The sequence below is a fragment of the Oncorhynchus gorbuscha genome, linkage group LG01 (genome assembly GCF_021184085.1).
Source record: "Oncorhynchus gorbuscha isolate QuinsamMale2020 ecotype Even-year linkage group LG01, OgorEven_v1.0, whole genome shotgun sequence".
Taxonomy (NCBI): domain Eukaryota; kingdom Metazoa; phylum Chordata; class Actinopteri; order Salmoniformes; family Salmonidae; genus Oncorhynchus; species Oncorhynchus gorbuscha.
The window spans coordinates 117497621-117519316 of NC_060173.1; the positions used below are offsets into that span (position 1 = coordinate 117497621).

The window sequence follows — 21696 nt, forward strand, 5'->3', positions numbered from 1 at the left end:
CTTCCATAGGCTGCTACAGTATAATCAGTCATCATAGACTTCCATAGGTTGCTACAGTATAATCAGTCATCATAGACTTCCATAGGCTGCTACAGTATAATCAGTCATCATAGACTTCCATAGGCTGCTACAGTATAATCAGTCATCATAGGCTGCTACAGTATAATCAGTCATCATAGACTGCTACAGTATAATCAGTCATCATAGACTGCTACAGTATAATCAGTCATCATAGACTGCTACAGTATAATCAGTCATCATAGACTGCTACAGTATAATCAGTCATCATAGACTTCCATAGGCTGCTACAGTATAATCAGTCATCATAGACTTCCATAGGCTGCTACAGTATAATCAGTCATCATAGACTTCCATAGGCTGCTACAGTATAATCAGTCATCATAGACTGCTACAGTATAATCAGTCATCATAGACTTCCATAGGCTGCTACAGTATAATCAGTCATCATAGACTTCCATAGGCTGCTACAGTATAATCAGTCATCATAGACTTCCATAGACTGCTACAGTATAATCAGTCATCATAGACTGCTACAGTATAATCAGTCATCATAGGCTGCTACAGTATAATCAGTCATCATAGGCTGCTACAGTATAATCAGTCATCATAGACTTCCATAGGCTGCTACAGTATAATCAGTCATCATAGGCTGTTACAGTATAATCAGTCATCATAGACTGCTACAGTATAATCAGTCATCATAGACTGCTACAGTATAATCAGTCATCATAGACTGCTACAGTATAATCAGTCATCACAGGCTGCTACAGTATAATCAGTCATCATAGGCTGCTACAGTATAATCAGTCATCATAGACTTCCATAGGCTGCTACAGTATAATCAGTCATCATAGACTTCCATAGGCTGCTACAGTATAATCAGTCATCATAGGCTGCTACAGTATAATCAGTCATCATAGGCTGCTACAGTATAATCAGTCATCATAGACTGCTACAGTATAATCAGTCATCATAGACTTCCATAGGCTGCTACAGTATAATCAGTCATCATAGACTTCCATAGGCTGCTACAGTATAATCAGTCATCATAGACTTCCATAGGCTGCTACAGTATAATCAGTCATCATAGACTGCTACAGTATAATCAGTCATCATAGACTTCCATAGGCTGCTACAGTATAATCAGTCATCATAGACTTCCATAGGCTGCTACAGTATAATCAGTCATCATAGACTTCCATAGACTGCTACAGTATAATCAGTCATCATAGACTGCTACAGTATAATCAGTCATCATAGACTGCTACAGTATAATCAGTCATCATAGACTGCTACAGTATAATCAGTCATCATAGACTGCTACAGTATAATCAGTCATCATAGACTTCCATAGGCTGCTACAGTATAATCAGTCATCATAGACTTCCATAGGCTGCTACAGTATAATCAGTCATCATAGACTTCCATAGACTGCTACAGTATAATCAGTCATCATAGGCTGCTACAGTATAATCAGTCATCATAGACTTCCATAGGCTGCTACAGTATAATCAGTCATCATAGACTTCCATAGGTTGCTACAGTATAATCAGTCATCATAGACTTCCATAGGCTGCTACAGTATAATCAGTCATCATAGACTTCCATAGGCTGCTACAGTATAATCAGTCATCATAGGCTGCTACAGTATAATCAGTCATCATAGACTGCTACAGTATAATCAGTCATCATAGACTGCTACAGTATAATCAGTCATCATAGACTGCTACAGTATAATCAGTCATCATTGACTGCTACAGTATAATCAGTCATCATAGACTTCCATAGACTGCTACAGTATAATCAGTCATCATAGACTGCTACAGTATAATCAGTCATCATAGACTGCTACAGTATAATCAGTCATCATAGGCTGCTACAGTATAATCAGTCATCATAGACTGCTACAGTATAATCAGTCATCATAGACTGCTACAGTATAATCAGTCATCATAGACTGCTACAGTATAATCAGTCATCATAGACTTCCATAGGCTGCTACAGTATAATCAGTCATCATAGACTGCTACAGTATAATCAGTCATCATAGACTGCTACAGTATAATCAGTCATCATAGGCTGCTACAGTATAATCAGTCATCATAGACTGCTACAGTATAATCAGTCATCATAGACTGCTACAGTATAATCAGTCATCATAGACTGCTACAGTATAATCAGTCATCATAGACTGCTACAGTATAATCAGTCATCATAGACTGCTACAGTATAATCAGTCATCATAGACTTCCATAGGCTGCTACAGTATAATCAGTCATCATAGACTTCCATAGGCTGCTACAGTATAATCAGTCATCATAGATTTCCATAGACTGCTACAGTATAATCAGTCATCATAGATTTCCATAGGCTGCTACAGTATAATCAGTCATCATAGATTTCCATAGGCTGCTACAGTATAATCAGTCATCATAGACTGCTACAGTATAATCAGTCATCATAGACTCCCATAGACTGTTACAGTATAATCAGTCATCATAGACTGCTACAGTATAATCAGTCATCATAGACTGCTACAGTATAATCAGTCATCATAGACTGCTACAGTATAATCAGTCATCATAGACTGCTACAGTATAATCAGTCATCATAGACTGCTACAGTATAATCAGTCATCATAGACTTCCATAGATTGCTACAGTATAATCAGTCATCATAGACTGCTACAGTATAATCAGTCATCATAGACTGCTACAGTATAATCAGTCATCATAGGCTGCTACAGTATAATCAGTCATCATAGACTTCCATAGACTGCTACAGTATAATCAGTCATCATAGACTGCTACAGTATAATCAGTCATCATAGGCTGCTACAGTATAATCAGTCATCATAGGCTGCTACAGTATAATCAGTCATCATAGACTTCCATAGACTGCTACAGTATAATCAGTCATCATAGACTGCTACAGTATAATCAGTCATCATAGACTTCCATAGGCTGATACAGTATAATCAGTCATCATAGACTGCTACAGTATAATCAGTCATCATAGACTTCCATAGGCTGCTACAGTATAATCAGTCATCATAGATTTCCATAGGCTGCTACAGTATAATCAGTCATCATAGATTTCCATAGGCTGCTACAGTATAATCAGTCATCATAGACTGCTACAGTATAATCAGTCATCATAGACTTCCATAGGCTGCTACAGTATAATCAGTCATCATAGACTTCCATAGGCTGCTACAGTATAATCAGTCATCATAGATGTCCATAGGCTGCTACAGTATAATCAGTCATCATAGATTTCCATAGGCTGCTACAGTATAATCAGTCATCATAGACTTCCATAGGCTGCTACAGTATAATCAGTCATCATAGACTGCTACAGTATAATCAGTCATCATAGACTGCTACAGTATAATCAGTCATCATAGGCTGCTACAGTATAATCAGTCATCATATACTTCCATAGATTGCTACAGTATAATCAGTCATCATAGGCTGCTACAGTATAATCAGTCATCATAGACTGCTACAGTATAATCAGTCATCATAGACTGCTACAGTATAATCAGTCATCATAGACTGCTACAGTATAATCAGTCATCATAGGCTGCTACAGTATAATCAGTCATCATAGACTGCTACAGTATAATCAGTCATCATAGACTGCTACAGTATAATCAGTCATCATAGACTGCTACAGTATAATCAGTCATCATAGACTTCCATAGACTGCTACAGTATAATCAGTCATCATAGACTGCTACAGTATAATCAGTCATCATAGACTGCTACAGTATAATCAGTCATCATAGACTGCTACAGTATAATCAGTCATCATAGGCTGCTACAGTATAATCAGTCATCATAGACTGCTACAGTATAATCAGTCATCATAGGCTGCTACAGTATAATCAGTCATCATAGACTTCCATAGACTGCTACAGTATAATCAGTCATCATAGACTTCCATAGGCTGCTACAGTATAATCAGTCATCATAGACTGCTACAGTATAATCAGTCATCATAGGCTGCTACAGTATAATCAGTCATCATAGACTGCTACAGTATAATCAGTCATCATAGGCTGCTACAGTATAATCAGTCATCATAGACTTCCATAGACTGCTACAGTATAATCAGTCATCATAGACTTCCATAGGCTGCTACAGTATAATCAGTCATCATAGACTGCTACAGTATAATCAGTCATCATAGGCTGCTACAGTATAATCAGTCATCATAGACTGCTACAGTATAATCAGTCATCATAGGCTGCTACAGTATAATCAGTCATCATAGACTTCCATAGACTGCTACAGTATAATCAGTCATCATAGACTTCCATAGGCTGCTACAGTATAATCAGTCATCATAGACTGCTACAGTATAATCAGTCATCATAGGCTGCTACAGTATAATCAGTCATCATAGACTGCTACAGTATAATCAGTCATCATAGGCTGCTACAGTATAATCAGTCATCATAGACTGCTACAGTATAATCAGTCAAAGACTGTCCTACATTATTTTAATATTTCTACAGACTTCAAAGTGTGTTCTTTCCAATGGTACCAATGATATGCATTTCCTGACTTCAGGACCTGAGCAACAGCCAGTTTACTTTGGGCACGTCATTCAGACAGGAAGTGGAGAAAAAAGGGACTTCTCTTCTGCCCAGCAGGTAACACATCAGGACACTCAAAATGGCAGGCGAAGTGCCCTCACAAAGTACAGGCATAGAGGGCTGAAAAACACATTATGGCTGACCTCGCCTGTTTAAACAAACGTTGCAAGGTCACCCAAACGGACACAACTAGGACTTTAGCTTTACGGGAGGCATAGAAGAAACATCACACAACAAATACTGGTATACTTCCCTTCTGCTAGTTGAAGCATATGAGTGAATAATAATAATAATAATAATAATGATAATAATAATAATAATAATAATAATAATAATAATAATAATAATAATAATAATAATAATAATAATAATAATAATAATAATAATAATAATAATAATAATAATAATAATAATAATAATAATAATAATAATAATAATGATAATGATAATAATAATAATAATAATAATAATAATAATAATAATAATAATAATAATAATAATTAATAATAATAATAATAATAATGATAATAGTAATAATAATAATAATTAATAATAATAATAATAATAATAATAATAATAATAATAATAATAATAATAATAATAATGATAATGATAATAATAATAATAATAATAATAATAATAATAATAATAATAATAATAATAATTAATAATAATAATAATAATGATAATAATAATAATAATAATATTTAATAATAATAATAATAATAATAATAATAATAATAATAATAATAATAATAAATAATGATAATAATAATAATAATAATAATAATAATAATAATAATAATAATAATAATGATAATGATAAGGGACTGGTGAATTATTACAATCAGGGCTGTTGTGTTGCAACTTTCCCAAAACACACCCCCCCCAAAAAAAACAGATTGGAAGATTCCCGGGATCATGAGGGAATAAGCAGGAAATCCGGAATATTCTAACCAGGATAAGAAATTAGTTGTAAAGACAATCTGCCAGGATTTCTTTGGGAAAGTGAACGGAATTTTTGACACCCTATATATGTATATATATATATATATGTAGTCTATAACTCAAGATGTGGTCACTGCGCCAGGTCAGCGTCCAGGCAGCTGTTCTCTTTTAACTTTGACAACGGGGACCCTTAGTGGACACTGAATGAACTGAATGTTTGATGCGGTTGGAGTATGTTGTAGGCCACCCATAGCCACTAGATGGCACTAGCTTCAAACAGAGCCATGTATTTAGAGAGTAAAGGCCCGATGCAGTTTCTGTGTTATGACACTTCAACAGTCTATGGCAGCCATGTTACCCCCCCCCCTAATTAACATAACATGGAGAATATTTAAACCATGATATGTAACTGAAATGTCTACAATTAGAACAATATAAACCTTATAACTCTAAATATATTGCTGTGGTTTCAAGATGTATTAATTAGTCATATGTACAGGATACACCTGGTAGTACACAGAGCTGGACAGAGACAGCCATTTTCTTCCATCATCCAATTTGTGGCTTTTAGGCATGGGCATGGGCATGGGCATGGGCATGGGCATGGGCATGGGCCGAGTTCAGAGCTATGTGAACGGTGGTATAACTAAGTTATAAGTATGTATTCGAAGTCGAAGGGGCAGTCTGAAGTTGGATCAATAACAAAGCATACTCACTCTGTTTCGGTAAAAAATGGATGGAACTTAATCATTGTAATCACTCTCAAATTCATAGACAGAGCTATGCGTGTAAGGACTGACCACTCATTTTATCCAAATAATAGAATTACCCCTATTATGAGGCTATACCGTGTTTGTTTACATTTATTTTGTTTACAAACATTGGGGTTAAACAAGCTTATATTTTGGGAGTTTTGATGGGGCTGTGACAGTTGAAGCTTGTATGGTACATTCTTCCAGAATCAACAGGTGCATATCGTTCATTCAATTTAGTCAACAACAAAAAAAATGGATGTGGACTGCCTCTTTAGGGAGCATCTGCAACTCTGTAGGACGAACCATCAAACAGGCAAAGAGCGTCAATACAAGGACTAAGATCGAATCGTACTACACCGGCTCCGACGCTCGTCGGATGTGGCAGGGCTTGCAAACTATTACAGACTACAATGGGAAGTACAGCCGAGAGCTGCCCAGTGACACGAGCCTACCAGACAAGCTAAATAACTTCTATGCTCGCTTCGAGGCAAGTAACACTGAAACATGCATGAGAGCACCAGCTGTTCCAGACGACTGTGTGGTTACGCTCTCCGCAGCCGATGTGAGTAAGACCTTTAAACAGGTTAACATTCACAAGGCCGCAGGGCCAGACAGATTACCAGGACGTGTACTCCGAGCATGCGCTGACCAACTGGCGAGTGGCTTCACTGATATTTTCAACCTCTCCCTGTCTGAGTCTGTAATACCAACATGTTTCAAGCAGACCACCATAGTCCCTGTGCCCAAGAACACTAACGTAACCTGCCTAAATGACTAACGACCTGTAACACTGTAGCCATGAAATGCTTTGAAAGGCTGGTAATGGTTCATATCAACACCATCATCCCAAAAACCCTAGACCCACTCCAATGTCCATACCGCAATCTCTATTGTACTCCACGCTGCCCTTTCCCACCTGGACAAAAGGAACACCTATGTCAGAATGCTATTCATTGACCTCACCTCAGTGTTCAGCACCATAGTGCCCTCAAAGCTCATCACTAAGCTAAGGACCCTGGGACTAAACACCTCCCTCTGCAACTGGATCCTGGACTTCCTGACGGGCCGTCCCCAGGTGGTGAGGGAAGGTAACAACACATCTGCCACGCTGATCCTCAACACGGGGACCCCTCAGGGGTGCGTGCTCAGTCCCCTCCTGTACTCCCTGTTCACTTGTGACTGCATGGCCAGGCACGACTCCAACACCATCATTAAGTTTGCTGACGACACTGATCACCGACAGCGATGAGACAGCCTATCGGGAGGAGGTCAGAGACCTAAGGTTGACAACAACCTCTCCCTCAACATGATCAAGACAAAGGAGATGATTGTGGACTACAGGAAAAGGAGGACAGTGTACACCCCCATTCTCATCGATGGGACTGTAGTAGAGCAGTATTGTATCGGTACCCCCTGTATATAGCCTCCACATTGACTCTGTACCGGTACCCCCTGTATATAGCCTCCACATTGACTCTGTACCGGTACCCCCTGTATATAGCCTCCACATTGTCTCTGTACCGGTACACCCTGTATATAGCCTCCACATTGACTCTGTACCGGTACCCCCTGTATATAGCCTCCACATTGACTCTGTACCAGTACCCCCTGTATATAGCCTCCACATTGACTCTGTACCAGTACCCCCTGTATATAGCCTCCACATTGACTCTGTACCAGTACACCCTGTATATAGCCTCCACATTGACTCTGTACCAGTACACCCTGTATATAGCCTCCACATTGACTCTGTACCAGTACCCCCTGTATATAGCATCCACATTGACTCTGTACCAGTACCCCCTGTATATAGCCTCCACATTGACTCTGTACCGGTACCCCCTGTATATAGCCTCCACATTGACACGTTGATTTTGTACGGTACTCCCCTGTATATAGCCTCCACATTGACACGTTGATTTTGTACGGTACTCCCCTGTATATAGCCTCCACATTGACACGTTGATTTTGTACGGTACTCCCCTGTATATAGCCCCTCACTTTAATTATTACTTATTCTTATCTCTTACTTTTTTAGGGATTTTCTTAAAACATTATTGGTTAAGGGCTTGTAAATAAGCATTTCACTGTAAGGTCTACCTACACCTGTTGTATTCGGGGCATGTGACAAATAACATGTGATTTGACGATGTCTTCCCAGTGAACAACCTGTGGAAAACATACAAAGTGTTTTTTTAAAGATAGAGTAGATATTGTGTAAAAGCATATTGGTTTATTTCATAATCAATAGGACTATATTTTTTATGTGAATCACCCTTTCCAGTATTGACTCCTGCTCAGCATTCTTTGGAACAAAAGTGGACGCGCCGTGCGTCTATGATGCGCTCTTCCTGCCGTTGACAGCCAGGTAGCCTCTTATCCCCATCCTCATGCTGCACCGGGTTCCTTAAGAGCCCCCCCTCTAACTCCCACTCTCCCCTTTTGTTTACCAGCGTGTCAGAGCCTGTGGGATGGAGTTACTGTTGCACAGTACTCTCCATCAGGCCGCCGCTCTGAGCCTTTTGATGTCCCCATTTAATGTAGAGAGCTGCATCTCTCACATTTGATAAGACAGTTGGGAGCCGTCGAGGAAGCGTCTACAGAGAGTTAATATTCCAAAATAAACATTACATTAAAGTTTTGGAAAGTGGTAGCCTATAATTGAGAGAGTTTATAAAAAGATATATATATATATAATAATAAGTGGAATAAATCAATAGGCACGCGCGTAATGGCAAATCTTTTTTCCAACAAAACCATGAGGCTCAAGTGGATGCGCGTGTCTCTTTTGATCTTGGTTCTATTCCTGGGTGACTCCCGTGGCTCCCAGGTGAAGTTTGGCCGCTTGGACCGGTGGGTGAAGACCGGGTTTCAGTACCTGAAGTTAAACCTGTGCCGCAGAGTATCTCTGTCTGAGGGCGAATGTAAGCGTCTGTCCCATCTTCAGCTCAGCGGGGTGGCCGTGTACGTTTCCGAGCCAAACTCCGAGAAAGTACTCGCCATTCTCCCAGATTCCTATTCTTCTGGGATGCTACCGCCGAAGCAGGGCGGTTACGGTATGAGTTCGGTACTGGAGGACAGTAGAAGACATCACGATTTCTTCCCGGGATCGACTGCGCATGATGCCGTATTGGTGTTGGATCCCAGTCCCGGAGAGAGTTTCGGACATCCTGTAGTTCTCTTTTATGTGGACCTAAACACGACCAAGAAGAAATGTGCACATATGGATGGAATGTATTTAGGTAAGAACAAATTAATATAAAATGTATAACTTTGAAAAATACACTTTTAATATGATATCTCAATTTATAACTTATTTCTTCCCACTGGGCACAGACATCAATTCAATGTCTATTCCTCCGTGGGTGGAAACAACGTTGATTCAACCAGTGTCTACCCGGTCGGAGGGTAAATGTCTTAATTTTATTCTACAATAAAGGCTTGAAAAGCTATCCCGTTTAAAGATGAAGTAGCCTAAATGTAAGGTCAAATGTAGTCTTAAACCCTTTAATTGTCCCTTCTTGAAAAACATTTTTATAAATCGTATTACTAACAATGCAAATAAGAACCCCCCCCCCTAAAAAAAAATGTTTAAACTTGATGTTTATTTAGGAAATAACAGAGCTCTACCACACAGTTAAGAATTCACAACATGCTCATATCAGCACTGCCTTAGTCGATAGGCAATTTGTATCGGCCTAGCATTTTTTACTCATCTCAAACATATTTTCAGGTCTGCTTCAATTACTTATATAGGTGGGTAGGTATTGGTACAAATAATCGTACTTTTGTATGTCCGAACATGAATATTCAATTCCATTTAAATGAATGCGTTTTCAGCTGATGTATAGTGCAATGTCCCTTGTTCTATGACTATTATAGGCATTATATTATAGGTGACTTCAAGTCGGAATATTGATTAATTGATCCCGTGAGTCATGAAATGTGGTTAAACCACTATATATATTGCACGTTGTCATATTCACCCGACAGCATTTTTTGTTTGTTTTACTGACATATCATAACAGCCCAAAGTGTTTGCTTTTGAGCTATTTTCATATTCCTGAAATATGAGTCCACCCAAAAAAGGACTCAAATGATGTTAATTGATGCAGGAGGGGGGCCGGGGGGCGGGGGAGGGGGGCGTATGACCAAGTAAATATTTATTTCATATCCACCTCTAAATCCATTGTGATAGTATGCTCTACCAGCCGGTTGAGAATTTCCTTAAAGGAGTTTTATTAGGTAATGATATTCCAGATTGGTTTGTTATAGAATATTTTAAAATATGACTCGGACAGTTGTTTCAACCATTAATCAAACCACTTGTTCAGGCTGTAAGTACGGGACACCTCTCTTCTCTTTAAAAACAAATATGGTTAGAAGTTACACAGCTTAACTCCTATAAGAAGGAGACCTTTTGGTATTCTAATGAGGCTGTAAGGGGAAATCATCAGATTCTTCTCCTACACACTGCAGAGACAGTAAGCGGAAGGGTTGAGAGCACTGTGAGAGAATCGCAACAGGACAGTGTGTGTGTGTGTGTACCATGTCTATACCGTGTGTGTGTGTGTGTGTGTGTGTGTGTGTGTGTGTGTGTGTGTGTGTGTGTGTGTGTGTGTGTGTGTGTGTGTGTGTGTGTGTGTGTGTGTGTGTGTGTGTGTGTGTGTGTACCGTGTGTGTACCGTGTGTGTACCGTGTGTGTGTGTGTACCGTGTGTGTGTGTGTGTGTGTGTGTGTGTGTGTGTGTGTGTGTGTGTGTGTGTGTGTGTGTGTGTGTGTGTGTGTGTGTGTGTGTGTGTGTGTGTGTGTGTGTGTGTACCGTGTGTACCGTGTGTACCGTGAGTGTACCGTGTGTGTGTGTGTGTGTGTGTGTGTGTGTGTGTGTGTGTGTGTGTGTGTGTGTGTGTGTGTGTGTGTGTGTGTGTGTGTGTGTGTGTGTGTGTGTGTGTGTGTGTGTGTGTGTGTACCGTGTGTGTGTGTGTGTGTGTACCGTGTGTACCGTGTGTACCGTGAGTGTACCGTGTGTGTGTGTGTGTGTGTGTGCGCCTGTGAGAGTGTGAGAGAGAGAGAGAGAGAGAGAGAGAGAGAGAGAGAGAGAGAGTAGAGAGAGAGAGAGAGAGAGAGAGAGAGAGAGTTTTGTAAGCAGTAAGCAACTTGAGAGAAGAGAGCTCTCAGGCGATGCCAGGTGGTAGACACCCTGCTGGGGTAGTAGAGGACCCAGATGCATGGCTGGACCCAGCCACAGTCACCAGTCATGTTTTCACAATAACATCTCTCCATTATTCATCTTGAGTGGATGCTGTCCTTAGCACCACCCACCACCCTCTACCCAGACATTTCAGCCTCTCCACCCTGCTGCACTGGGACAGGAGGTAGGAGTTCCACAACTCTCAACTGTGTCTCTCTACTGACCCTTTTAACTTCTCAGCCCTGCCCTGCCCCTCACACTCCAGTCTAGTACATGACAGCCCAGCCCTGCCCCTCACACTCCAGTCTAGTACATGACAGCCCAGCCCTGCCGCTCACACTCCAGTCTAGTACATGACAGCCCAGCCCTGCCCCTCACACTCCAGTCTAGTACATGACAGCCCTGCCCTGCCCCTCACACTCCAGTCTAGTACATGACAGCCCTGCCCAGCCCCTCACACTACAGTCTAGTACATGACAGCCCTGCCCTGCCCCTCACACTACAGTCTAGTACATGACAGCCCTGCCCCTCACACTACAGTCTAGTACATGACAGCCCTGCCCTGCCCTGCCCTGCCCCTCACACTACAGTCTAGTACATGACAGCCCTGCCCTGCCCCTCACACTACAGTCTAGTACATGACAGCCCTGCCCCTCACACTCCAGTCTAGTACATGACAGCCCAGCCCTGCCCCTCACACTACAGTCTAGTACATGACAGCCCTGCCCCTCACACTACAGTCTAGTACATTACAGCCCAGCCCTGCCCCTCACACTACAGTCTAGTACAGCCCTGCCCTGCCCCTCACACTATAGTCTAGTACAGCCCTGCCCTGCCCCTCACACTCCAGTCTAGTACAGCCCTGCCCTGCCCCTCACACTACAGTCTAGTACAGCCCTGCCCCTCACACTACAGTCTAGTACATGACAGCCCTGCCCCTCACACTACAGTCTAGTACATGACAGCCCTGCCCTGCCCCTCACACTACAGTCTAGTACATGACAGCCCAGCCCCTCACACTACAGTCTAGTACATGACAGCCCTGCCCTGCCCCTCACACTACAGTCTAGTACATGACATCCCCGCCCCTCACACTACAGTCTAGTACATGACAGCCTAGCCCTGCCCCTCACACTACAGTCTAGTACAGCCCTGCCCTGCCCTGCCCCTCACACTACAGTCTAGTACAGCCCTGCCCTGCCCCTCACACTACAGTCTAGTACAGCCCTGCCCTGCCCCTCACACTACAGTCTAGTACATGACAGCCTAGCCCTGCCCCTCACACTACAGTCTAGTACAGCCCAGCCCTGCCCCTCACACTACAGTCTAGTACATGACAGCCCTGCCCTGCCCCTCACACTACAGTCTAGTACATGACAGCCCTGCCCTGCCCCTCACACTACAGTCTAGTACATGACAGCACAGCCCTGCCCCTCACACTACAGTCTAGTACAGCCCTGCCCTGCCCCTCACACTACAGTCTAGTACAGCCCTGCCCTGCCCCTCACACTACAGTCTAGTACATGACAGCCCTGCCCTGCCCCTCACACTACAGTCTAGTACAGCCCTGCCCCTCACACTACAGTCTAGTACAGCCCTGCCCCTCACACTACAGTCTAGTACAGCCCTGCCCTGCCCCTCACACTCCAGTCTAGTACATGACAGCCCAGCCCTGCCCCTCACACTCCAGTCTAGTACATGACATCCCCGCCCCTCACACTACAGTCTAGTACATTACAGCCCAGCCCTGCCCCTCACACTACAGTCTAGTACAGCCCTGCCCTGCCCCTCACACTACAGTCTAGTACAGCCCTGCCCTGCCCCTCACACTACAGTCTAGTACAGCCCTGCCCTGCTCGGCCCCTCACACTACAGTCTAGTACAGCCCTGCCCTGCTCGGCCCCTCACACTACAGTCTAGTACAGCCCTGCTCTGCCCCTCACACTACAGTCTAGTACAGCCCTGCCCTGCCCTGCCCCTCACACTACAGTCTAGTACAGCCCTGCCCTGCCCCTCACACTACAGTCTAGTACAGCCCTGCCCTGCCCCTCACACTACAGTCTAGTACAGCCCTGCCCTGCCCCTCACACTACAGTCTAGTACAGCCCTGCCCTGCCCCTCACACTCCAGTCTAGTACATGACAGCCCTGCCCTGCCCCTCACACTACAGTCTAGTACAGCCCTGCCCTGCCCCTCACACTCCAGTCTAGTACAGCCCAGCCCTGCCCCTCACACTACAGTCTAGTACAGCCCTGCCCTGCCCCTCACACTACAGTCTAGTACAGCCCTGCCCTGCCCCTCACACTACAGTCTAGTACAGCCCTGCCCTGCCCCTCACACTACAGTCTAGTACAGCCCTGCCCTGCCCCTCACACTCCAGTCTAGTACAGCCCAGCCCTGCCCCTCACACTACAGTCTAGTACAGCCCTGCCCTGCCCCTCACACTACAGTCTAGTACAGCCCTGCCCTGCCCCTCACACTACAGTCTAGTACATGACATCCCCGCCCCTCACACTACAGTCTAGTACATGACAGCCCAGCCCTGCCCCTCACACTACAGTCTAGTACAGCCCTGCCCTGCCCCTCACACTACAGTCTAGTACAGCCCTGCCCTGCCCCTCACACTACAGTCTAGTACAGCCCTGCCCTGCCCCTCACACTACAGTCTAGTACAGCCCTGCCCTGCCCCTCACACTACAGTCTAGTACAGCCCTGCCCTGCCCCTCACACTACAGTCTAGTACAGCCCTGCCCTGCCCTGCCCCTCACACTCCAGTCTAGTACAGCCCAGCCCTGCCCCTCACACTATAGTCTAGTACAGCCCTGCCCTGCCCCTCACACTACAGTCTAGTACAGCCCTGCCCCGCCCCTCACACTACAGTCTAGTACATGACATCCCCGCCCCTCACACTACAGTCTAGTACAGCCCTGCCCCTCACACTACAGTCTAGTACAGCCCTGCCCCTCACACTACAGTCTAGTACAGCCCTGCCCCTCACACTACAGTCTAGTACAGCCCTGCCCCTCACACTCCAGTCTAGTACATGACAGCCCTGCCCTGCCCCTCACACTCCAGTCTAGTACAGCCCTGCCCCTCACACTCCAGTCTAGTACATGACAGCCCTGCCCCTCACACTACAGTCTAGTACATGACAGCCCTACCCTGTCCCTCACACTACAGTCTAGTACAGCCCAGCCCTGCCCCTCACACTACAGTCTAGTACAGCCCTGCCCCTCACACTCCAGTCTAGTACATGACAGCCCTGCCCCTCACACTACAGTCTAGTACATGACAGCCCTGCCCTGCCCCTCACACTACAGTCTAGTACAGCCCTGCCCCTCACACTACAGTCTAGTACAGCCCTGCCCCTCACACTACAGTCTAGTACAGCCCTGCCCCTCACACTACAGTCTAGTACAGCCCTGCCCCTCACACTACAGTCTAGTACAGCCCTGCCCCTCACACTACAGTCTAGTACAGCCCTGCCCTGCCCCTCACACTCCAGTCTAGTACATGACAGCCCTGCCCTGCCCCTCACACTACAGTCTAGTACATGACAGCCCTGCCCTGCCCCTCACACTACAGTCTAGTACAGCCCTGCCCCTCACACTACGGTCTAGTACAGCCCTGCCCTGCCCTGCCCTGCCCCTCACACTACAGTCTAGTACATGACAGCCCTGCCCCTCACACTCCAGTCTAGTACATGACAGTGGACAGAGAGAGACCAACGGCAGGAAATGGGTTAGTCACCACAGTTAACAACAGGAAATGGGTTAGTCACCACAGTTAACAACAGGAAATGGGTTAGTCACCACAGTTAACAACAGGAAATGGGTTAGTCACCACAGTTAACAACAGGAAATGGGTTAGTCACCACCGTTAACAACAGGAAATGGGTTAGTCACCACAGTTAACAACAGGAAATGGGTTAGTCACCACAGTTAACAACAGGAAATGGGTTAGTCACCACAGTTAAAACCTCTTAAGGGTAGGGGGCATTATTTTCATTTTTTGAAAAATTACGTTCCCAAAGTATATGGGCTGTTTCTCAGGACCAGATGCTAGAATATGCATATAATTGACATCTTGGGATAGAAAACACTCTAAAGTTTCCAAAACTGTAAAATTATTGTCTGTGAGTATAACAGAACTGATATTGCAGGCGAAAGCATCAGAAAAATCCAATCAGGAAGTGACTCTTATTTTGAAACCCCTGTCTTTCTATGCATCCCTATTGAACATTGAAAGGGATATCAACCCGATTCCTTTTTCTATGGCTTCCCCAATGTGCCACTAGACATAGTTTCAGGCTTTTATTTTGAAAAATGAGCGTGAACGACAACATTGTGTCAGTGGTCAGGTGGTGGCTCTCAGAGTGATTTGTGCGTAATAGACAAAGGCGGCCATTGTTCCTCCCGCTCCTACTGGAAAGCCAATTGTCCCGGTTGATAGATTATCAAATAGATATTTGAAAAACACCTTGAGGATTGATTATAAAAAACGTTTGCCATGTTTCTGTCGATATTATGGATCTAATTTGGATAGTTTTCGGCGTTGTCGTGACCGCAATTTCCAGTGGATTTCTCAACAAAACATGGACAAGAAACGGAGGTATTTCGACTATAAAAATAATCTTTATGGAACAAAATGAACAGTTGCTATCTAACTGGGAGTCTCGTGAGTGAAAACATGGGGGCCCTGGGCTGTAGACATGGGGGGCTGTGGTCATGAGGGGCTGTAGACCTGGGGGCTGTGGTCATGGGGGGCCGTGGACATGGGGGCTGTAGACCTGGGGGCTGTGGACATGGGGGCTGTGGACATGGGGGCTGTGGACATGGGGGCCCTGGGCTGTGGACATGGGGGGCTGTGGACATGGGGGCTGTGGTCATGAGAAGCTGTAGACATGAGGGGCTGTAGACATGGGGGCTGTGGTCATGAGGGGCTGTAGACATGAGGGGCTGTGGAAATGGGGGCTGGACATAGACATGGGGGCTGGTCTGTGAACATGAGGGGCTGTGGACATGGGGGCTGTAGACATGGGGGCTGTAGACATGGGAGGCTGTGGAAATGGGGGCTGTAGACATGGGGGGCTATGGACATGGGGGGCTGTAGACATGGGGGCTGGTCTGTGAACATGAGGGGCTGTGGACATGGGGGCTGTAGACATGGGGGCTGTGGACATGGGGGGCTGTGGACATGGGGGGCTGTAGACATGGGGGCTGTGGACATGGGGGCTGTAGACATAGGTGACTGGGCTGTGAACATGACGGGCTGTGGACATGGGGGGCTGTAGACATGGGGGGCTGTGGACATGGGGGCTGTGGACATGGGGAGCTGTAGACATGGGGGCTGTGGAAATGGGGTTCCTGGGCTGTGGAAATGGGCGCCCTGGGCTGTGGAAATGGGGGCCCTGGGCTGTGAACATGGTGGGTTGGGCTGTGGACATGGGGGCTGTGGACTTGGGGTTCCTGGGCTGTGGACATGGGGGCTGTGGACATGGGGTTGCTGGGCTGTGGACATGGGGGCTGTGGACATGGGGGGCTGTGGACATGGGGTTCCTGGGCTGTGAACATGATGGGCTGTGGGGGGCTGTAGACATGGGGGGCTGTGGACATGGGGGCTGTGGACATGGGGGCTGTGGAAATGGGGGCCCTGGGCTGTGGAAATGGGGGCCCTGGGCTGTGAACATGGTGGGCTGGGCTGTGGACATGAGGGGCTGTGGACTTGGGGTTCCTGGGCTGTAGACATGGGGGCTGTGGAAATGGGGGCTGTAGACATGGGGGGCTGGTCTGTGAACATGAGGGGCTGTGGACATGGGGGCTGTAGACATGGGGAGCTGTAGACATGGGGGCTGTGGAAATGGGGTTCCTGGGCTGTGGAAATGGGCGCCCTGGGCTGTGGAAATGGGCGCCCTGGGCTGTGGAAATGGGGGCCCTGGGCTGTGGAAATGGGGGCCCTGGGCTGTGGAAATGGGGGCCCTGGGCTGTGAACATGGTGGGCTGGGCTGTGGACATGAGGGGCTGTGGACTTGTGGTTCCTGGGCTGTGGACATGGGGGCTGTGGACATGGAGGGGCTGTGGACATGGGGTTCGTGGGCTGTGGACATGGGGGCTGTGGACATGGGGTTCCTGGGCTGTGGACATGGGGGCTGTGGACATGGGGTTCGTGGGCTGTGGACATGGGGGCTGTGGACATGGGGGGCTGTGGACATGGGGTTCGTGGGCTGTGGACATGGGGGCTGTGGACATGGGGGCTGTGGACATGGGGTTCCTGGGCTGTGGACATGGGGGGCTGTGGACATGGGGTTCCTGGGCTGTGGACATGGGGGCTGTGGACATGGGGTTCCTGGGCTGTGGACATGGGGGCTGTGGACATGGGGGCTGTGGACATGGGGTTCCTGGGCTGTGGACATGGGGGCTGTGGACATGGGGTTCCTGGGCTGTGGACATGGGGGGCTGTGGACATGGGGTTCCTGGGCTGTGGACATGGGGGCTGTGGACATGGGGTTCCTGGGCTGTGGACATGGGGGCTGTGGACATGGGGGCTGTGGACATGGGGTTCCTGGGCTGTGGACATGGGGGCTGTGGACATGGGGTTCCTGGTCTGTGGACATGGGGGCTGTGGACATGGGGTTCCTGGGCTGTGGAAATGGGGGCTGTGGACATGGGGTTCCTGGGCTGTGGACATGGGGTTCCTGGGCTGTGGACATGGGGGCTGTGACATGGGGGCTGTAGACATGGGGGCTGTAGACATGGTGGGCTGGGGACATGGGGGCTGTGGACATGGGGGCTGTGGACATGGGGGCTGTGGACATGGGGTTCCTGGGCTGTGGACATGGGGGCTGTGGACATGGGGGGCTATGGACATGGGGTTCGTGGGCTGTGGACATGGGGGCTGTGGACATGGGGTTCCTGGGCTGTGGACATGGGGGCTGTGGACATGGGGTTCGTGGGCTGTGGACATGGGGGCTGTGGACATGGGGGCTGTGGACATGGGGTTCGTGGGCTGTGGACATGGGGGCTGTGGACATGGGGGCTGTGGACATGGGGTTCCTGGGCTGTGGACATGGGGGCTGTGGACATGGGGTTCCTGGGCTGTGGACATGGGGGCTGTGGACATGGGGTTCCTGGGCTGTGGACATGGGGGGCTGTGGACATGGGGGCTGTGGACATGGGGTTCCTGGGCTGTGGACATGGGGGGCTGTGGACATGGGGTTCCTGGGCTGTGGACATGGGGGCTGTGGACATGGGGTTCCTGGGCTGTGGACATGGGGGCTGTGGACATGGGGTTCCTGGGCTGTGGACATGGGGGCTGTGGACATGGGGGCTGTGGACATGGGGTTCCTGGGCTGTGGACATGGGGGCTGTGGACATGGGGTTCCTGGTCTGTGGACATGGGGGCTGTGGACATGGGGTTCCTGGGCTGTGGAAATGGGGGCTGTGGACATGGGGTTCCTGGGCTGTGGACATGGGGTTCCTGGGCTGTGGACATGGGGGGCTGTGACATGGGGGCTGTAGACATGGGGGCTGTAGACATGGTGGGCTGGGGACATGGGGGCTGTGGACATGGGGGCTGTGGACATGGGGGCTGTGGACATGGGGTTCCTGGGCTGTGGACATGGGGGCTGTGGACATGGGGTTCCTGGGCTGTGGACATGGGGGCTGTGGACATGGGGGGCTGTAGACATGGGGGCTGTAGACATGGTGGGCTGGGGACATGGGGGGCTGTGGACATGGGGGCCCTGGGCTGTGGACATGGGGGGCTGTAGACATGGGAGTGTGTTGTGTTGTGTTTTGATATGTGTTGTGTTGTGTCTCACCTGACCTGACCTGTGTTGTTGTTGTTGTTGTTGTGTCTCCAGGAGAGGAGTGTCTGACCCTGGCCCTAAAGAGTCGCTGTCAGAACCAGCTGAAGCGTCGTCAGAGCGGCAGCGAGAGGCTGGCGGGGAGCGGGCGCGCCCGCAGGGCTACCGTGTCGAGGCCCAGGAGCAGCCCGGGGAGGATGGAGAGCAGCGGGGCTCTCTGTGAGATACATTTCCTTCCCATGGTGGTCGGGGTCAGGGACAACAACCGGACGCAGAGGCTACGATGCGTGGGTGAGTTGGTGACCAACCAACCAGGCTTACAAGTAGCCTGGTTGTCCGGTCTTTCGTGTTGACAAGACAGCACAAGCAGATCTGGGGACCAGGCTAGGAGTACACAATATTAGCCAACATGGAGACACAATGCTGTAGTGCTGTTAGCCTGATGTAACTGCAGCTCTGCAGAGAAATCTGTCTGATCCATACACCACTAAGGCACCAAGAGGGTGACTACGTCAACTGCAGTCTCTACCTCTACACCATGTGACGTGATGATATTGTGTGAGTTTACAGACCACCCAGACTTTGCCCAGTGCCCCCAGCCTCTGCCCCTCACCAGCCCCAACATGCCAGTGTCCAGCTGTGAGCTCAACAAGAACACCAGGCGATGCCACCAGCAGCCCCTGGCTACACACCTGTCCTGTCGTCTCTACCAGACCTGTGACCACGCTATACTGCTCTCAGGTAGGCTACACCTGGCAGCTCAGACCTGTGATCATTTTATATTGCTCTCAGGTAGGTTACAACACAAAACAACACCTCCTCTTTACAGACCACCTCCTCTTTACAGACCTACACCACCACCTCCTCTTTACAGACCAACACCTCCTCTTTACAGACCACCACCTCCTCTTTACAGACCACCATCTCCTCTTTACAGACCACCATCTCCTCTTTACAGACCTACAACTCCTCTTTACAGACCACCACCTCCTCTTTACAGACCACCACCTCCTCTTTACAGACCACCACCTCCTCTTTACAGACCTACACCTCCCCTTTACAGACCTACACCACCACCTCCTCTTTACAGACCAACACCTCCTCTTTACAGACCAACACCTCCTCTTTACAGACCAACACCTCCTCTTTACAGACCTAAACCTCCTCTTTACAGACCTACACCACCACCTCGTCTTTACAGACCAATACCTCCTCTTTACAGACCAAAACCTTCTCTTTACAGACCAACACCTCCTCTTTACAGACCACCACCTCCTCTTTACAGACCACCACCTCCTCTTTACAGACCAACACCTCCTCTTTACAGACCAACACCTCCTCTTTACAGACCAACACCTCCTCTTTACAGACCAACACCTCCTCTTTACAGACAACACCTCCTCTTTACAGACAACACCTCCTCTTTACAGACAACACCTCCTCTTTACAGACAACAACTCCTCTGTATAGACAACACCTCCTCTTTACAGACAACACCCCCTCTTTACAGACAACACCTCTTTACAGACAACACCTCCTATTTACAAACAACACCTCCACTTCACAGACAACACCTCCACTTCACAGACAACACCTCCTCTTTAAAGACAACACCTCCTCTTTACAGATAACACCTCTTTACAGACCAACACCTCCTCTTTACAGACAACACCTCCTCTTTACAGACAACACCTCCTCTTTACAGACAACACCACCTCTTTACAGACAACACCCCCTCTTTACAGACAACACCTCTTTACAGACAACACCTATTTACAAACAACACCTCCTCTTCACAGACAACACCTCCTCTTTACAGACAACACCTCCTCTTTACAGACAACACCTCCTCTTTACAGACAACACCTCCTCTTTACAGACCACCACCTCCTCTTTACAGACCACCACCTCCTCTTTACAGACCAACACCTCCTCTTTACAGACCAACACCTCCTCTTTACAGACCAACACCTCTTTACAGAGCAACACCTCCTCTTTACAGACAACACCTCCTCTTTACAGACAACACCTCCTCTTTACAGACAACACCTCCTCTTTACAGACAACAACTCCTCTGTATAGACAACACCTCCTCTTTACAGACAACACCCCCTCTTTACAGACAACACCTCCTATTTACAAACAACACCTCCTCTTCACAGACAACACCTCCACTTCACAGACAACACCTCCATTTCACAGACAACACCTCCTCTTTAAAGACAACACCTCCTCTTTACAGATAACACCTCTTTACAGACCAACACCTCCTCTTTACAGACCAACACCTCTTTACAGAGCAACACCTCCTCTTTACAGACAACACCTCCTCTTTACAGACAACACCTCCTCTTTACAGACAACACCTCCTCTT

The 21696-nt window shown here is 47.3% G+C and overlaps 1 protein-coding gene across 3 annotated transcripts in view; it reads left to right on the forward strand.

The window, feature by feature from the left end:
- The first annotated feature begins 8821 nt into the window (after positions 1–8821).
- The window catches only part of si:ch211-67e16.11, a 31284-nt gene continuing 18409 nt past the window's right edge, over positions 8822–21696 (forward strand). For 2 of the 3 annotated variants that reach the window (XM_046346785.1, XM_046346862.1), the window contains exons 1-3: positions 8822–9569; positions 19380–19613; positions 19893–20063. In XM_046346785.1, coding sequence (XP_046202741.1) covers positions 9059–9569; positions 19380–19613; positions 19893–20063 — 916 coding nt within the window. In that variant the 5' untranslated portion in view covers positions 8822–9058. Of the gene's footprint in view, positions 9570–15967; positions 16130–19379; positions 19614–19892; positions 20064–21696 lie in introns of those variants that run through there. The other variant, XM_046346947.1, reaches the window with a different exon arrangement.